Here is a 17472-nt window from a genome sequence, read left to right as displayed (position 1 = left end):
TCTTCCAAATGTTCTGAACCATGCCCATGATTTCTTCATTTTTTTGTCTGCAATAAAGTTGACATATTTGTGGCACCTACAATAAGATACCAAAAACAGCTTGCACTTCCAGGATGTTGGTTTGGTTTAATTCACCCGTCTCTTGATTTTACATGCTTCCATTAGAGTTACAGGTATATAATGGATATAAAGTCCACATTTGTTTCTCACAGAATCCATCCAAGACATATGAAATGGAGGGGAAGTTGAGGTTTTGCATAAAATTATACTTGGCCTTCTGACCTGACTTATGGTTGGTTTATCAGGTGGGTCCTTGTGAATAGCCATCTGGTAACGTTTATAGACCTGGTAAGATTCCTGAAATGTGGCTTTGAACTGGCAACTTGGTGGAGATGATCTCACTACCCTCACCTTCAGAAGAAGTTAAAGATAGATTCATTATTGCAATATCACATAATTACATACATAAATAAAAGCTGATGAAAGATACCACAAGTAGAGAAATTCTGACTTTCTGCAAAACAGATCACAGTTAAAACATCAAACTTAAAAGTCTAATTAATAAATCGGGCTTCAATCTTTCAAATTTTTTTCAGGTGTGTGTTAGCTAAAAAATTCTACCCTGTATCAGATAAATGAAAAAGGTTCTCTTATTCTTAGTGCATGAAACTTGAGTTTTTCTAAGTATTAATTTTAAGGTAATTAAGCCCTAATATTAGAAATATACAAATATTGTTCAAAAACTAATAAGCCAATAAGTGAAATGCAAGACACTAACTGATCTCCATAATTTAAAAATGTGCTTTTACTGTAATCTCACATCATGCTGAAAAAATGCTAGATGCACTTAAGCCTTGGAAGTCTGAACTCTATACTTTTTGGAGGGAGACCACTCTTCCCTTGTGGTGATGACAGTAGAACAGTTAGACCTTTTCCTAATTAAAAGGAAAAGGAGAGAGGAATCATAAAATCACAGGAATCATAGAAATGTTGGACAGGTCATCTAGTCTAGTCCTCTACACCAATGCAGGACTAAGTATTATCTAGACCATGGGTTCTCAACCCTTTTCTTTCTGAGGCCAACCCAACATGCTATAAAACTCCACAGCCCAGTTGTGCCACAACTGTTTTTCTGCATATAAAAGCCAGGGCTGATGTTATGGGGTAGCAAGCAGGGCAATTGCTCAGGCTTCGGCTTCAGCCCCGGGTGGGGCTTCAGCTTTCCACCCTGAGCCCCAGCAAGTCTAACACTGGCCTTGCTTGAAACCTGTTCGCAGCCCCCCCAGGGGGCCACGGACCCCTGGTTGAGAACCGCTGATCTAGACCACCCCAATTACTGTTTGCCTAACCTTTTCTTAAAAGCCTCCAATGATGGAAATTCCACAGCCTCCCTAGGTACTTTGTTCCTGTGCTTAACTACCCTTACAGTTAAGAAGTTTTCCTAATGTCTAACCTAAATCTCCCATGCTGCAATTTAAGCCCATTACTTCTTGTCCTGTCCGGTCTTCATTTTGTTGCTCTCCTCTGGACTTTCTCCAATTTGTCCACATTTTTCCCAAAACTGGACACAGTACTCTAGCTGAGGCCTTATCAGTGCTGACTGGAAGAATTACTTCTCATATCTTACTTGCAAAAACATCCCAGAATGATATTTGCTTTTTTTGCAACAGTATTACATTGTTGACTCATATTTAGTTTGTGGTCCCCATTATAATCCCAGATACTTTTCTCCAGTACTAGGCAATCATTTCTCATTTGCTGTCCCCATTTCCTACCTGTTAGTTGCTTCAGAAATCGGAATTTACTAGTGAGTTACAACAGCAGGCATCCTCATGACCAACGAAAAGTAACTGAAATTTTTAGTTTATAGTGAAAATGGCTGCTTCCTAGACTAAAAAAAAAGTGATGTGATATATAGACCACCTCATCTTCATCCTGTATCTTCAGGCATATTTAAGGGTTCAATTTCAAGGACAGCATGGAAACAATATAATTTCCAGTGCTGGGCAGATTCTGTTGTTGCCTATAAAATCCACCATGACCCATGAAAACTCATGGAATCACCCTTCGGCAGTTGTGCTGGCTCCCTCCTGCAAATCCTCCTAAACTCTTGGCTCCCCTTCCACAGGCCTAGTTTCTTCCTGTCAACTATCCCTCCTTCCTTCTTAATACATAAGTCCTCTCCTACTCTCCTGTAACTTAACTGTATCAGAAAGCTTGGAAGAATAAGCCAGGCCTGTGGGGTTTTTCTTTCTTTTTTTTTTTTATTTAGGCTGTACAAATCAAGCCATTATTTTTCCACCACTGGTGATCTTTTCAACCTATTAGCACAAAGCACTATATTTCTCAACTTCAGTCAATATTATGAATGCTACTGCCCACAGTGGTCGATAACAACCAGGCGCTAGTTTATAGAAGAGGCAAGAAAGTCTTCTTTATGCTATTCTCTGTCTCATATTCCAGGAACAATGTTTGTCCAATTTAAAAACAAACAAAAAACTTCGAAAGTTCTCAAAACTCAGACTTGCCAGCTGGTAGCCAGTATATTACAAATTCTTTTGTAACTCATTTAATAGATGATAGTATTGACTGTCATTAAGAAAAAAAAATTATAGATGCAAATTTTGATGAACTGCTATAAATCATTTCAGACCTGCGTTTGCAGGAAAGAGTTTTGTACTACACCTTTTCAATTCAGTTGTAAGAACAGGTATTATTTTCCTATTAGATTCATCATCATAGACGGTTAAATATTTATATGCTTTAGAAATTTACATTGCATTTTTCTCTTCATAACACTCAGCTAATTCTAAGTCTTTCATTTGTAAACTGATTTTATAGACCATGATTCAAAGTATTTTGTTAAATGTAGGATTCTCAGCTAATAAGAGTCCCTGACTGTAAGAGCCAGCGTGCCCTCTAGAGGCCCAGCAAGGCTCTACCTTTGTTTTCTCAGTCATAAGATTTCAAATGAAAATTTTTTTTAAATGGCTAGGCAATTTATGAGCACATGGTTCTAAATAACTTAGGTACTTTTGAAAATCTCCCTGATAATGTATATTTTATAGCAAAATATATTTTCAAAAGCTGACAAATTAAGTGCTGGAAATGTAAATAGTATTTATCATTGCTCCAATGCTTTTATTTTAAAAAGTGAGCCTTTTCCACTTCAAATGTTTTCACAAGTCTTTTCTTTGAAAACTGCTTCTAATGGTAGAAATTATTTATCTTATGTATGTGCATAAAAATAAATCAGTAGCAATGTAATTGGCAATACCTCTAACTGATGTGTGGCATCATCAGGTAAGGAGACAAAAATGAAGTCTTCAATGGACTTAGGTTGGTTCGCTTTAGATTTAGAGTTTTGAGAGAGTAAAACCTGAGGCTCCACTTGACTTGGAGTGCCTTCAAGTGAGTGTGTCTGGTTCTGAAGAAGCTTGTGCAATTTTCTTTCCTTCCGAATGTCCTTAGCTTTTCGACAGGGCGGCTTGCTCAAATCAGCCCCTTTTCCTAGAAGGACATAAACAAAGAATTAAACAACAAGGTTATGTCACAAGAAAAATAGCTATTACATGAAAGGTGGGACAGAAGAGAGTTGGTTACAAACAATACTTTTACAAAAGATTTTGGTTTTTTTTTTAAATAGCATGATGATTTTTAGCATTTACACAGCATTTAGCTTTTCCATGTTCAGAACATTTTGCAGCCATTAGCTAGGAACCCACATGCCTTAAGGCAAGCCAGACCTAAACTGCTGCAAGATCATTCCTTTCATGGCATCTGACATGGCAAACTAGAAATCCTACGGTAGGTAAATTAAAATTTGAGATTTTTAAATGAATTGAACAAAAATACAATCATTACAGTAGCCCTCATTCATTTTGACATTAAATTCAATTTTACACTGTCCCCTGAACTCAGTTTTCAATATGCTGCATATTTTTGGTCTAAATGCATAGCTGCATCATATAAATGATAAAGGATTTTAGCTGCTGAGTAGGAAATGGGATGTTTGGCACAGAAGTCAGTTTGAAATCAGAGATAAACACAGCAGGTGGATGTTTCAGCTAAAATGCTCAGCCAATAAGATGGTTGGTTTCAGAATTAATGCTCCACTGAGACAAATGGGCAGAGCTACACTTTCATGCTTTCTACAGACTCAGGAGGATAATCTAGTTATAGCTCATTCATTCATATTTTTATGCGGATATTCACAACCACAAGGACTAAAATACCTATTTATTTTAAATGAAATCTTAAATTCTGTAGCGAAGTTATACTGTAAATGATGGATTCCGTGGTGGCAGAAGTGCAAAATAAACAAGGCCCTGACAATAGCCCCATGATGCAAATATCATTCCCTGTTTAGAGATGGAGAAACTGAGGTAGATGGTTAAAGGTCTTGGCTTAGACCCCAAATCAGTTTCAGAGTCAAGGATTCAAATCAAGACTTCCCAATTCCTGACACACACATACTGCTTAAATCACCACCACACATATCCACAAACAAAGGCCCACTCCTATTTAGCTGCATTGTGTAAAACAGTAGTATATCCAAGCAACTAAAAGGATCACCTTGAGGCACTGGAAAGACTTGTCACCACTAACTGAGAATTGATATATTGCATCAGCAACGCAAAGGGCAATCTGACAGAATCATGCACAGGACACAAAGTAGAACGAATTTATTTCACACTGCCAGGAAACCCTTTGCTACATACATATAGTTATCGCCAATAGCTCTAATATGCAGAGCAGAGCAGAATTAAAGGCCAGGTAAGTGTGTAGTCTGAAGTACTAACAAGCTTGCCTACTTTTAAAAAGGTTTAAATAACTATATTGCCACCCCATCGTCATGAGTATTTTGAATGTGCATATTGTTACGTCGGCTCTTATTGTTTACTTCTTAAGTTTGGTTGTGAAATAGTATTTATTTTTAAAAAAAAGACAAATGTACAAGAGGAATGTGTATGGGAAAGAGTCATTAGTAATAGCTTAAAGATTATCGGACCATATATATTATAACGTAAGTGAGAAAAGTAGTGCTTCACTACTACAAACTGATCACGAATACTGAGTAAAATTTTCAGAAGTGCATAACTGACTTTGGAGTTTAATTCTCATTTTCAGAAGTGGTTGACATAAAAAATGACTTTCAATGGGACTTACAAAGCTCTAAAGTGCCCTCATCACTTTGAGAATGAGACTTCAATGTTTTTGAAATTTTTACTGTCTGAATATATATCTACAACTCTAAATTATGGAAAAAAACTGTACAATAGTATGTATAATTTCACAATATTTTCTTATATTTCCATTTCTAACATTTCCATATGTTTCAGAAGCAAATAAATATTCAAAATATCATTCTTATCTTATTTAAATCACATTGGAAACAGGATAATGTATAGAAGGCATTTGGTACAATATTTTACCACAGGTCTCTCTAGAAAATACAGCATTTTGGTATTCTAGTATTTACGTAATTTACAAGATCTGAAAAAACTACCAACCACTCTCACTTCCATTTTATTAAACGTATTTTCTTCTTTAGCAAATGAAAATGGCACATCAGCTGTATGTATGATATGTATGATACTGCTACAAAAAAAAAATTCTTAGCTTTGTTATGAAAATCTCACTTACTTTATTTTTATATGTATCATTTAAATTCAGATTTTTTTTTACCTACTGAAGAAACATCTAATACTTATGCTTTACAAACTGAGCTTTTCTTTTCAAAAATAATCAAGCTTTTTCCAACCATATACAAGCTTTGTACCTGTAAAAACACTTGAAGTAAGATTCATATTGGAGTACCGACGTCAAACAGTTAAAATGGAAAAATCTTACACCTATTAATTATGCCTTTAAGAAAGCATATTCATTTTTAGACATTTGATAGAATGCAGAACATTACATGTATTCATGCAAGTCACAGTTATTAATTCAAAGGGTGTATTCTTAGATTTCATTGGACCCATCATGCTGCAGGAAACACACCAACACATTGCTTACAGTAATTAAAACTCTCCTGATACTTACGGAAATGGGCTAATGCAATTTTTCTCCTGCTTTTCACTGAAAAGGTATTAAAGTATTTCAATACACTTCAAAATTAATATTTTCAATATTAATCATTGTTTAAAGCTGCTAATTTATGACTAGACTCACTGAATTCCTGTTCACCTTCAAATTCTGCCTCTCTTTCCCACTGACACCTTTTCTAAACATTCAGATATGTTACTTTCCTATCTCGCATGAAGCTGAACTATATGTCTGAGTTTAAATAAACTATAACAGGCCTATTTCCATTTCTAGAATGAGAGACAATCATTTAAATTTATGCATACCCCTCTGATCCAGAGGTACAAAGGGGCCTTCTACTAGTTCATTTGGTAAAAACATAGATATGGAATGATGCAGAGAAACAAATGAAGAGAAAGTCTCCCTTTGCAGAAATGGTCCCTCTGGAGAGAAAAAACAGAAAAATACTTGAGTCCTAGATTCATAGATTCTAGGACCGGAAGGGACCTCGAGAGGTCATCGAGTCCAGTCCCCTGCCCGCATGGCAGGACCAAATACCATCTAGACCATCCCTGATAGACATTTATCTAACCTATTCTTAAATATCTCCAGAGATGGAGATTCCACAACCTCCCTAGGCAATTTATTCCAGTGTTTAACCACCCTGACAGTTAGGAACTTTTTCCTAATGTCCAACCTAGACCTCCCTTGCTGCAGTTTAAACCCATTGCTTCTGGTTCTATCCTTAGAGGCTAAGGTGAACAAGTTTTCTCCCTCCTCCTTATGACACCCTTTTAAATACCTGAAAACTGCTATCATGTCCCCTCTCAGTCTTCTCTTTTCCAAACTAAACAAACCCAATTCTTTCAGCCTTCCTTCATAGGTCATGTTCTCAAGACCTTTAATCATTCTTGTTGCTCTTCTCTGGACCCTTTCCAATTTCTCCACATCTTTCTTGAAATGCGGTGCCCAGAACTGGACACAATACTCCAGCTGAGGCCTAACCAGAGCAGAGTAGAGCGGAAGAATGACTTCTCGTGTCTTGCTCACAACACACCTGTTAATACATCCCAGAATCACGTTTGCTTTTTTTGCAACAGCATCACACTGTTGACTCATATTTAGCTTGTGGTCCACTATAACCCCTAGATCCCTTTCTGCCGTACTCCTTCCTAGACAGTCTCTTCCCATTCTGTATGTGTGAAACTGATTTTTCCTTCCTAAGTGGAGCACTTTGCATTTGTCTTTGTTAAACTTCATCCTGTTTACCTGAGCCCATTTCTCCTGACCCCTTATTAGAATTTTGCTGATTTTCATGGTTGATAGTGAGTCTAAAACCAGTAGCTACATGTTACAGATACAGTCTTTCACGAACAAATGTTGAAGGTACATAAATTAAGGCAATACAAATTATAATTTTCCCTTTTGTTCATTAAAAATAATGGGTGCTGAATACTTCCATAACCTAAAGGTTTAAGAATGAACTCACTACTCTCTACCCAAGCTCTACAGATATTGTGCAATGATAAACAGGGCTGGTCAAAAAATTTCCATTAAGTTGTGTTATTATTTTATTGTGGGTGGTGGCAGTTGTTGTGTTATGGTTTTTGAAGAAGTCCAATTACGTATACTGGAGAAAACATAAGACTTAGAAAAAGATAATTGAAGAAAATATTCCACTCTTTTAAATCTATTATTTTCTTTACTTAGCTTCATTGGCCAAGATATTGAACCTTTCAAAAGTGACTGATCCTTCAAGTCAGCAGTAATATTTTGGTCTTGGTCCAAGACTTAAATGAAGCAAGACCCAGATCCACTTAACGGGGAAATTCTTGATCTGTAGTCTCATTTCCATTTGCTTTTATACAACAAAATGAACTCAGAACTTCCATTTTATAAGTATGATATTGACAATGAGGCAAAAGCTATCAATGTTCGAACACAAGATATGGGGAATATCAATAGTTGGAAAATTAACATTGATTTCATCCAGTTCGAAGAAAGGACAGCTATTTCCTGTGCTTTCCTCATAGGAGCACTTAAACAAAATGTTTAACAAAACATCCTTAAATAAGTTGTATATTCATTACCAGCACCAGTTTGCCTAATTTTAACTGCTTATGCCAAATGTAAATCTATAAATTAAAATGTTTATAGGCCACAAGAGACAGTGTGATGAAGGGATTTTTCCCCAACATTTCAGGTACTGCCTTTCAGAGTCCTTTCATTGTTTTTTATATCTTTCAAATAACCCAGTGTTACCTGTTAAGTACCACAGACTACTGAGTCCCATGATCTCCTCTGCTTTTGTGAGTGGGCTGTGGGGGGGGAGAGAGAGAGAGAAACAGAAAGATTGCAAATTCTGCAACAATACTGTCCCTGACTCTGCAGGTACTCTGCAAGGTCCAAGGTCAGAAAGGAACTGGCTGTTGTGTGCTACACTGTCTTCTTCCAAAACTACATGGCAAACTAGTGTAGCTAATGACAGAGTCAGCATTACCTTGTGCATGTTCCATTTCCAGGCCTTAAAACTGGGTTAGTGGCTCTGAAAGATCGTTCCTGCTAAAGGGTTGTAAGGGACCAAGAGGGCAGTGCAGAGACAGATTTATTTCTACACCGGAAAGAATAGAGGACCATTTATTTTTGCAGATTAAAAAAAAAAAAAAAAAAAAAAAAAAAAAAGAGAGAGAGAGAGAGAGAGAGACACAGTTGTAGCAAATACTTTATGACAAATTGTTGAAGAAAGATTTGGGTGCCATTAGTGTTGTCCTGGAATCAATACAGTTCAGAATTAGTCGTTGTGACTGTTTTGTAAAGAGATTTATCTTTAATTTTGGAAGTATCCTGGACAATCAAATGCCGTCATCAGAAGTGTCAAAGTTATGAAACGTTTCAACTATGGTCACATACACTAGAATAAAAAAAACTAACTAAGCAAAGATAATCTAACCAAAAATGTCTAGCTGTGGATAACCAACTGTAAGGATAAGGCCTTTTCCTGTAGGCACATTCTAAGTTCCAAGACCTTTTTCTGCAGCCATAATAGGAGAGCAGCAGCCATGAACCAAGAAGCAGAATGGAATGTGAGGATGCGACAGCTAAATTACATTAAAAACAATGTAATATCGGGCTATTAAGAAGGCAATCCTGTCCTAATAGTACCCACCATTACCAGATAAAGAAACAGATCTTAAGGTGGTTTAAGAAAACTTTGCCTGATAAGCGATTTCTTGCCAGACAGAATGCTATCAACAGTTGTGGTTGTAAAATCCCTACTTCTTTATTTTTTCTTCTTTATGGTCCCCACTTTGCTATTGTTTATGTGTATGGCCTCTCTCTGGTTCTTTGATTGTTTCTGTCTGTTGCATAACTAATTTTGCTACGTATAAATCAACGATAGTGGTGGGGTAGGATTGGTTAAAGAATTGTTTACAATATGTTAGGATTGATTAGAAAATTGTTTAGTAATATTTTAGTAAAATGATTGGTTAAGGGACAATTAAGCAAGAATCAAGTTTCACTATATTAACTGGGGTCCAAAAGGAAGTTCTTGGAAACCAGCTCCAGGACATAGCCCCAAGATCAGAGCTGGCAGTCCTCAGCACACTGCCAATGACACCATGCAGAAGCTGGAGTCCCGCAGATGACCTAATCCTGACTGGCCATTGTATGCTTAGAATGTGCATTGTTTTGGTGATTGTTAATAAGTAGAAGTTAAGTAGGATATTACTGTGTAAGGCTCTTTCACTGGTAAAAGACCTCGTAAACCCGCAAAAGATTAAGCCCTGAGTCCACAGGGAATGGGCTCTGAGCCCAAGGAGGAGTAAAGTTAGGTGCCTGTCGTCTGGAGCTCAAAGAACTGGGAAAGGGTAGGGGTGCCTAAATCAACCGGGTTATGCCTTGAGCCCTAGGAACTAGGTAGCGGTGGGATGTCCTAGTGTGCGCAGGCAACAAGTTTAGGGAAAAGTTGAGTGCCGTAGAGTGGGTGTAACACAATATTGTGAGGATAACACCACCTCTTTACTCTCAGTGAAAGACAGAAAAGCCTCCATAATGTCATCCAAAGGCTTTTTGTTAAAGTGCAATAAGGGCTTAAAAATTGTTTTTTTTACCAGTCATTTATAAAACAGAAGAGAGCCCTTCCTTCTGCCCTGCACTCCTCAGAGCTTCCTGATGCGAGAAGAGAATGGTTTCCATTGCCCCACTCCCTCCTTTCCTCCGGAGCTTGTTTGGTTGTTTAGGTTCTCTTCACTTTTGAATAGCACCAGTGCCTGCCTCCAGTGCTACCGCTTGGGAAATTTTGTACAACCGTAAAAACACTGTAGCTAGATGTCTGCAAGACACTGCATTGGTTCCCACTGGGAGACTTATCTTCACAATCATTAAGTTTAGAAACTTTATCTTTTAAAAATAGATTGTGCAGAAACTGATGGCGTGGCTCACCCAGGAAAGTTTCCCATTTGCCACTGGCAAGTGAATTTCTCAAACCCGGATTATCATCCAGAAAGTAACTCTAGAAATAGCACCCACTTTCTTTAGTGACAAATTACTTTACTTTTTATTCCTGTTAGCACTAAACCATCAAGAAAGCTATGGGAGAGTGAGCTGGATTCTTTCCTGGAATGCACATCAACATACATCTGTTAGCTAAATTCCTCGTGCAGACTACTGCTAGTGAAAATGTGAAGGCCAGAAACAACACAGATTGGCAAAGAAAACAGAGCTGCTGTCAGGTAGAAAAAAAGGCATGCATGCATATTCGATATGGAGCAGAGGTACCATACTGCATTCCTGAGGTAGCTTCTTCCACTGGCAAGCCTGCCATGATTCACCAGAAGGATTCTAATCTAATGGACTTGAGCAGTGTTCACTACATCTGGGAGGGTGAAGACTTCCCAAAGACCTTGGGACAAGGCATGACTGGCCAATAATTGGGAGGTTGTAACTGCCACACCCCACCACCACTCTTGCTCTCTTCCTCTGCAATTCCTGCCAATGTAATGAAAAGAATATAAGTGATCATCCTTATTGTTCAGCTAACTAACATTTTTGTTTAGGCGAATAATACTTTTAATCTAGAGATCTCAAAGCACTCGACAAAGATAAGTAAGCATCATTATCCCCATTTGACAGATTGGGAAACCACAAGGATTGTGACAGTGCCCAAGATCCTAGAGGTCAGCAGAAGAGTTTAAAATATTCATGATACTCTTGAAGAGTTTTTTTGAGCACTTAGCCTGTCCTCAGCATCTGTTTAATTTCACATTTCTGCTGTAAATTTCACAAACAATATATTAGCAAAGGAACAGGGCCAGCCTTACCATGAGGCGAACTGAGACGGCCACCACAGGTGCCAGACTGTGGAGGGGGTGCCACTAGGACCCAGAGTGTAGAAAATTGTGTCTGCTGCTGGTGCACATGTATTCTCTCTGCTCTAGATGCACAGAGATGGTGGAGTGCTGTGTTGGAGAAAGGAGGGCACAAGAGAGATAACAGGCAGGCAGGAGACAAGATGAGAGGGAATTAACAGAAAGCTGCAGGGAGGGAGAGGAGGAGAAGCTTCTTATGTACCTCTCTAGCATCCCTAGGAGCCTGGACTGATTAACACCAGCTTCTCAGGGAGCTTCCTGTTTCCTGCTGCTTCCCTGAACCCACTTGAGGCGAACAGGCAGTCAACTGAAGTAGTAGGAGCCAGTTAGACCCTTAAGACGTTGATACCTTCCCTCACTCAGGCCCTGCTACCAGCCTGCTTATTTATCCCCTTCAATTGACTGGTGAGAGCCACTATCGCTGGCACAGAACAACAGTCATGAGTGAAAGAAGAAAACGCCCCTCTGAGGCAGCATCAGGAAAAACAAGCAAGCAAAGGAAGCTTTTCTATCTAAGCAGGAAGGAGCTCTCCTGAGATACATACACACAAATGTTCACAGTGAGCCTTCCGGCCCCAGTGAGGATGTGCGTGGTGAGGAGATGCCTGATCTTCCAGTTAGTCAGAGTGCAAGTGACCTGGCAGCTACTGCAGCATCCATATCTCTATCTCAAATGGATGTAACCATGCACATTCCTAAAGAAAAGTGTAGATCAGAGAAGGGTGTGATGGAGGTGCAAGAAACAGCTGCTGCTGAGTTTAGTTCCTTAAGTCTAGATGATCCAGGGACTGTGGACCCACATGAGCCTGAGGGACTTCCTTATACTGCATGGGACACAGCAAGTGAAAAACTTCATGTTCCCCAAAGACAATGAAAATAGAAGTTTCCATCCAACACATTACTGGCGTGAAATCCCCAATGGTGACAAAGTGGAGAGGCCATGTCTTATGTACTCAAAAACCCAGAAACCTGCATGTTTTTGTTGCAAACTTTCAGTAATTTTCCAGCTATATTGGGTTCTACAGGAACAAAGGACTAGAAAAAAATCTGTCTAGAAAACTGGCATGCCATGAGAAGGCAGCAAATCACCAGAGAGCATTCCATACGTGGAAAGAGCTTGAGATGAGACTAAGGTTAAAGGCCACCATAGATGATCAGCATCAAGAGAAGATTGCATCAGAGTCTCTTTACTGGCAAAATGTTCTGAAAAGGCTCATTGCCACTGTGAGAATGCTTGCTACCCAAAACGTAGCACGGCGTGGCACTTCAGATCAGCTCTATGTGCCAAACAATGGAAACGTCCTTAAAATTGTGGAGCTGATGGCCGAGTTTGATGCTGTACTCCAGGAGCATCTAAGAAGAGTCACCACCCAAGAAATGTACACACACACACAACTACCTTGGAAAAACAATTCAAAATGAGACCATACAGTTACTGGCAACAAAAGTCAAACAGAAGATTGTGGCAGATCTGAAGTCAGCAAGATATTACTCTGTTATTCTGGACTGCACACCTGACATCAGCCATAAGGAACAAATGACTTTAATGGTGCATTTTGTAACAACAATAGAACCTAGTGAAAATGTCCCTGCAATGGTGACTGTCGCATTTTCTAGAATGTATTAACATTGATGATACTACAGGAGCTGGTATGACAAATGTGCTTCTTAAAAAGCTGGAAGATACGGGAAGTGCAACAGCTGACGTGAGAGGTCAGGGCTACCATAATGGTGCCAACATGAGAGGAAAGAACAGAGGAGTGCAGACATGGATCCGAGAGTTAAACCCTCGAGCTTTTTTTGTCCCATGCAGTTCTCATTCATTGAACTTGGTGATCAGTGATGCAGCATCAGCTTCTAGGGAGGCTGCTGAATTTTTTTAATGTAATTCAAAGCATCTATGTATTTTTCTCTGCATCAACTCATCGATGGCAAATTTGGAAGCAACATCTGGGAACATCCTCTCTGACATTGAAACCACTGAGTGCCACATGATGGGAAAGGCGAGTGGAGGCGATGAAGCCTATCAAACGCCAAATTGGGAAGATAGATGATGCCATAGTTGCCATTATGGAGGATAATGCTATGACAGGAACTGTTCGTGGGAGAACAGTGGCAGAAGGAAATGCAGTCACCAGAAACAAACATAACTTCAAATATGTGGCTTAGTGTTGTGGCATGACATACTGTTTGAAATAAATGTTGTAAGCAAGAGACTCCAAGGTGTTGACTTGATATATCTGGAACAATGGAACAACTGGACAAAGCACAGTCATACCTACAGTCTTACCGGTCAGATGAGGGATTTCAAAACGTTCTGAAGAGCGCACAGAAGTTAGCAGAGGAACTTAACACTGAAGCTATTTTCCCACCCATTCAAGAATACAAGAGTCACCGAAGAAGATGACATTTTGATTACGAGGCACTGGATAATCCCATAAGAGACCCCAAACAACAAATCAAAGTTGAATTCTTTAACCAGGTGCTAGATTGTGCAATACAGTCAACTGAAGAATGTTTCAAGCAACTCAAGGAACACAGCAGTATATTTGGGATGTTGTATGATATTCCAAAACTCCTCACTATACCTGAAGAAGACCTACACCAGCAATGCAGGGCACTAGAGACAGTGTTGACACATGACGACATGCGCGATATTGATGCGAGTGATTTAGGTGATGAACTGAAAGCCCTTTCAAGATACATTTCAGCAGGATCAACTCCAAAGGCTGTTCTGGAATATACGTACACAAATAAGATGATCACGCTCTTTCCAAATGCTTTTGTTGCTCTGCGCATACTTCTAACACTTCCTGTAACAGTTGCCAGTGGAGAACGCAGCTTCTCCAAGCTGAAGTTAATAAAAACACATCTATGCTCCACAATGACACAGAAGAGGCTGGTCGGCCTTGCAAACATCTCAATAGAGCATGAGCTGGTCCAGACTGTGGACCTTCAGGAAGCAGTTCAAATCTTTGCAACCAAGAAGGCACGGAAAGCACCACTTGATTATTCAAACAGATAAAAATGCTAGTATTTACTAGGCAGACAAGAAAAGTTACATTTGTTGTTCAGGCGTTTGAAAGTTAAGTGTTACTTAAAATTTTTGAACAAGGCATTTTAAGTTGTTAGTTCTCCTTTATTGGGGTAGGTAGCAGAGCAGTACCATGAGAGGAGTAGAACAGGAACAAGGCAGAATTGAGACCTTTCAAAGTTTTGGCCCAAGCGAGAGGGCATGGGGGCATCATTTGAGTTCCCCGCCTCAGGTGCCAAAATGTTGTGGGCCGGCCCTGCAAAGTAATAAATTCATTGGTTTAACTTTTTTTTTTTTTGTAAATAGAAAAATGCAAACCTTTTTTCCTTATGAAAGTGTGCAGAAACAGACAGCTTATTCTGTAGGACAATGACCTGTTTATGTAAAGAGGTTTTTATTTCTACATAAACAAATTTTATCATGGAAAACGTCAACTTTTTCCAAGGCAAAAACTAAACATCTAGTTTAAAACTTTCCAGGTTGAGAGAAGTAACCTTTAACACTAGCTACATTTAAAATTATAGGTATATTGAATAAGATTTGGTGGGTTTGTAACTCACTTTTATATTTTATTTAAACCCTGCCAAAAACGAAAAGGACAGCACCGGAAATTTCTGTTTCTAAAATATATATGCTTAATTTTTAAAATAATGAATACAAACATTACATTTCAAACTTCCTGTATCTGCATCTATATTGTTTAAAAAGTGTCACACAATGTTATTCTTTATACAAATTGAGGACTGTACCTCGACTTTAAAAAAGGCAATTTATACTTAATCTTTACTCATGGCTGCCATCTGCTGTCAATTTCCATTTAGTTTGCATTCAAGGTCTAGGAAAACAGTTTACTTAGTTAATGGCAAAGCTTTGTCTTTTTAACAATTAGTTTTTCAATTTTTTTGGTAAAATGTCCACAAGGGGGTGGAAAAGTATTTGACTTTTAAAAACAGAATCACCATATTCTAACAAGCCTTAGAAATCTGGCACCAGATTTACAGAAGTGCCAACAAGCAGCTTTCCCAATGCTCTTGCTGAGCACTTTTACAAGAAGTCTGGCTCTTTCATTTAGGTCAGTGGTCCCCGCCATGGCGCCCGCCGGGGCATTTATGTGCGCCCGCCTAGTGCCCAGCAAGGGAGAGAAGCTGGGGCCCCGTGCCTGCTGGGGACAGAGTACTCCGGGGCAGCGGGCGCCGGTGTTCTCTGTCCTCGCGGCTTCTCTCCGGATTCATATATTATGTAATATTAAATATGATGTTTTTCATATTATTTAATGTACAAATACAAAATAAGCCTTGAAAAATTGTTGGCGCCCACCACACTCTTCTGAAAACATGAATGTGCTACTGGCCACAAAAAAGGTTGGGGACCACTGATTTAGGTGCTTAAATGGGAGTTGTGTTGTTGAAAATCTGGCACTCTCTGGGTGAGTCTTTGCTAGGAAAAAAGGGTGTATTCTTAGTTTACCTCACGTTAGCCAGTCGCTAACTAATGTAAGAAATAATTCATGAAGAGAAGGTGGTTTGTAGTTGTCACACATTTTCAGGTAAAGCTAACTTCTAGGCTCCCCCATAATCTGTACACTTACCTACCAACATGTGTGAAAACTACAAACTGCCTGGTCTTTCTTCACTAGGGTTTCACCCAGTATAGTTAGCATGTGCTCACTAACAGGAGGTAAGAACACACCCTTTTTTCTAATAAAGACAATCCATCATGGGGGGTTGATCATTTTTGAAAACCTAGTCCATGCGCTATAAATTGCCTGGCTCCTCTGCCACAGTAAGCAATATCACAGCTCCCATAAACAGAAGAGTTTAGAATGGAAGGACTCCTGTTCAAGCTATTCCTTTAGAATGCTCAATTTGTTGTTTTTTGCCTTGGTTTCGGTTTGGGTTTTTTTTTTTTTTAGGAATAAACGTCTCATACTTAGTTTCTGCCTTGAAAGGTGAATATTTTGGAAAACAACAACAAATTTGACGGCAGTTCAGCCATTGAACTGTAACTTGTGTGATAAAAATGTTAAACAACCACTAAGTTACGAAAAATGTTAAAAATATCTCCACTCCACTATTCTGCTTCTTAATTCCAAAGAAAAACTCTATAAGCAAAAACTCCCGTGCAGTGTTTGATACACGAAAACCCCAGCATTGTACAAATGTATGAGTCTCTGAAAGTGAAATGAACTAGAAAATGTCTATTTTTGCTGTATAAAAAAAGAAATGCAAATACTACACATACAATAAAAAAAATACAGTTTAATTATCTCACATTTTACTATCGAGTAGGGTGGGGTTTTTTAAACCTTTAAGTCTCTCAAAGAAAAATAAGGCTACAACCCAAACACATGAAACAAGCCAAGGGGCACTTCCATAAAGGGTCTTTCCATGGGGTCCAGACCAAGGCAAAGCTATCCTTCTCTGGAGTGCAAAAACACTAGTATTCTGCTTCTGCAGCAAAGTAACATCCAACCTATCCTTGAACAGAAAATGGAAAGTACAACCCTAGTCCATTGGACATATACAAATGATGTTTTTGTGTGTAAGAAACATAGCCCCTAAAAAGAAGAAAATAATTTATAAAAGTGCACAAATAAGACAGGCAACTGTAACAGAGAAAATAATTTAGAGGATAACTAGACATACCACCTAAAGGAAGACAACCCTTAGTTAACTAGTTTTCATGAAGGGAAATAACAAAGTCCACTTTTTTAGACACCAATTTGGTTTTCTATTGCTGCTCATGAGGTGAGATTTATCAATTGCCTATTTGGCTGGAGAGTCTAGATGACTCTCAAAGCTTCCATGAACTGGCAGCCATAGAAACTAGCAGCCCTGGACATAAATACCTGCTGGATGGCTCCAATGAGCTGAACAAAATGAACTGGGCAAAATATTGGGAGCACTAAAAACTCATGCAATATGCACCATATCTTGATTTACAGACAGAGTTCCCTGAGCAGCTGAGGGCATACAAAATAAAGAGGAACAGCCCTAGGTTTACCAGCCAAGGTATAACACTCTAACAAAACTAATCTGAAGG

At 38.8% G+C, this 17472-nt stretch overlaps 1 protein-coding gene across 17 annotated transcripts in view; it reads right to left on the bottom strand.

Moving 5' to 3' along the window:
• Positions 1-17472, bottom strand: part of ATE1 (arginyltransferase 1) — a 154728-nt gene that overhangs the window by 125060 nt on the left and 12196 nt on the right. For 9 of the 17 annotated variants that reach the window (XR_010589310.1, XM_065552336.1, XM_065552331.1 and 6 more), the window contains exons 6-7: positions 3278-3510; positions 283-411 (exon numbers count right to left, since the gene is read on the bottom strand). Coding sequence is in view for 15 of the 17 variants with exons in the window: in XM_065552336.1 (XP_065408408.1) it covers positions 283-411; positions 3278-3510 (362 nt within the window). In the remaining 2 variants the exon portion in view is untranslated. The remainder of the gene's footprint in view (positions 1-282; positions 412-3277; positions 3511-17472) is intronic. The other 8 variants (XR_010589311.1, XM_065552334.1, XM_005307688.5 and 5 more) reach the window with 1 other exon arrangement.

Source organism: Chrysemys picta, chromosome 7 (genome assembly GCF_011386835.1).
Source record: "Chrysemys picta bellii isolate R12L10 chromosome 7, ASM1138683v2, whole genome shotgun sequence".
In the NCBI taxonomy this organism is placed as follows: domain Eukaryota; kingdom Metazoa; phylum Chordata; order Testudines; family Emydidae; genus Chrysemys; species Chrysemys picta.
This window is presented reverse-complemented; position numbering and strand designations above follow the sequence as displayed.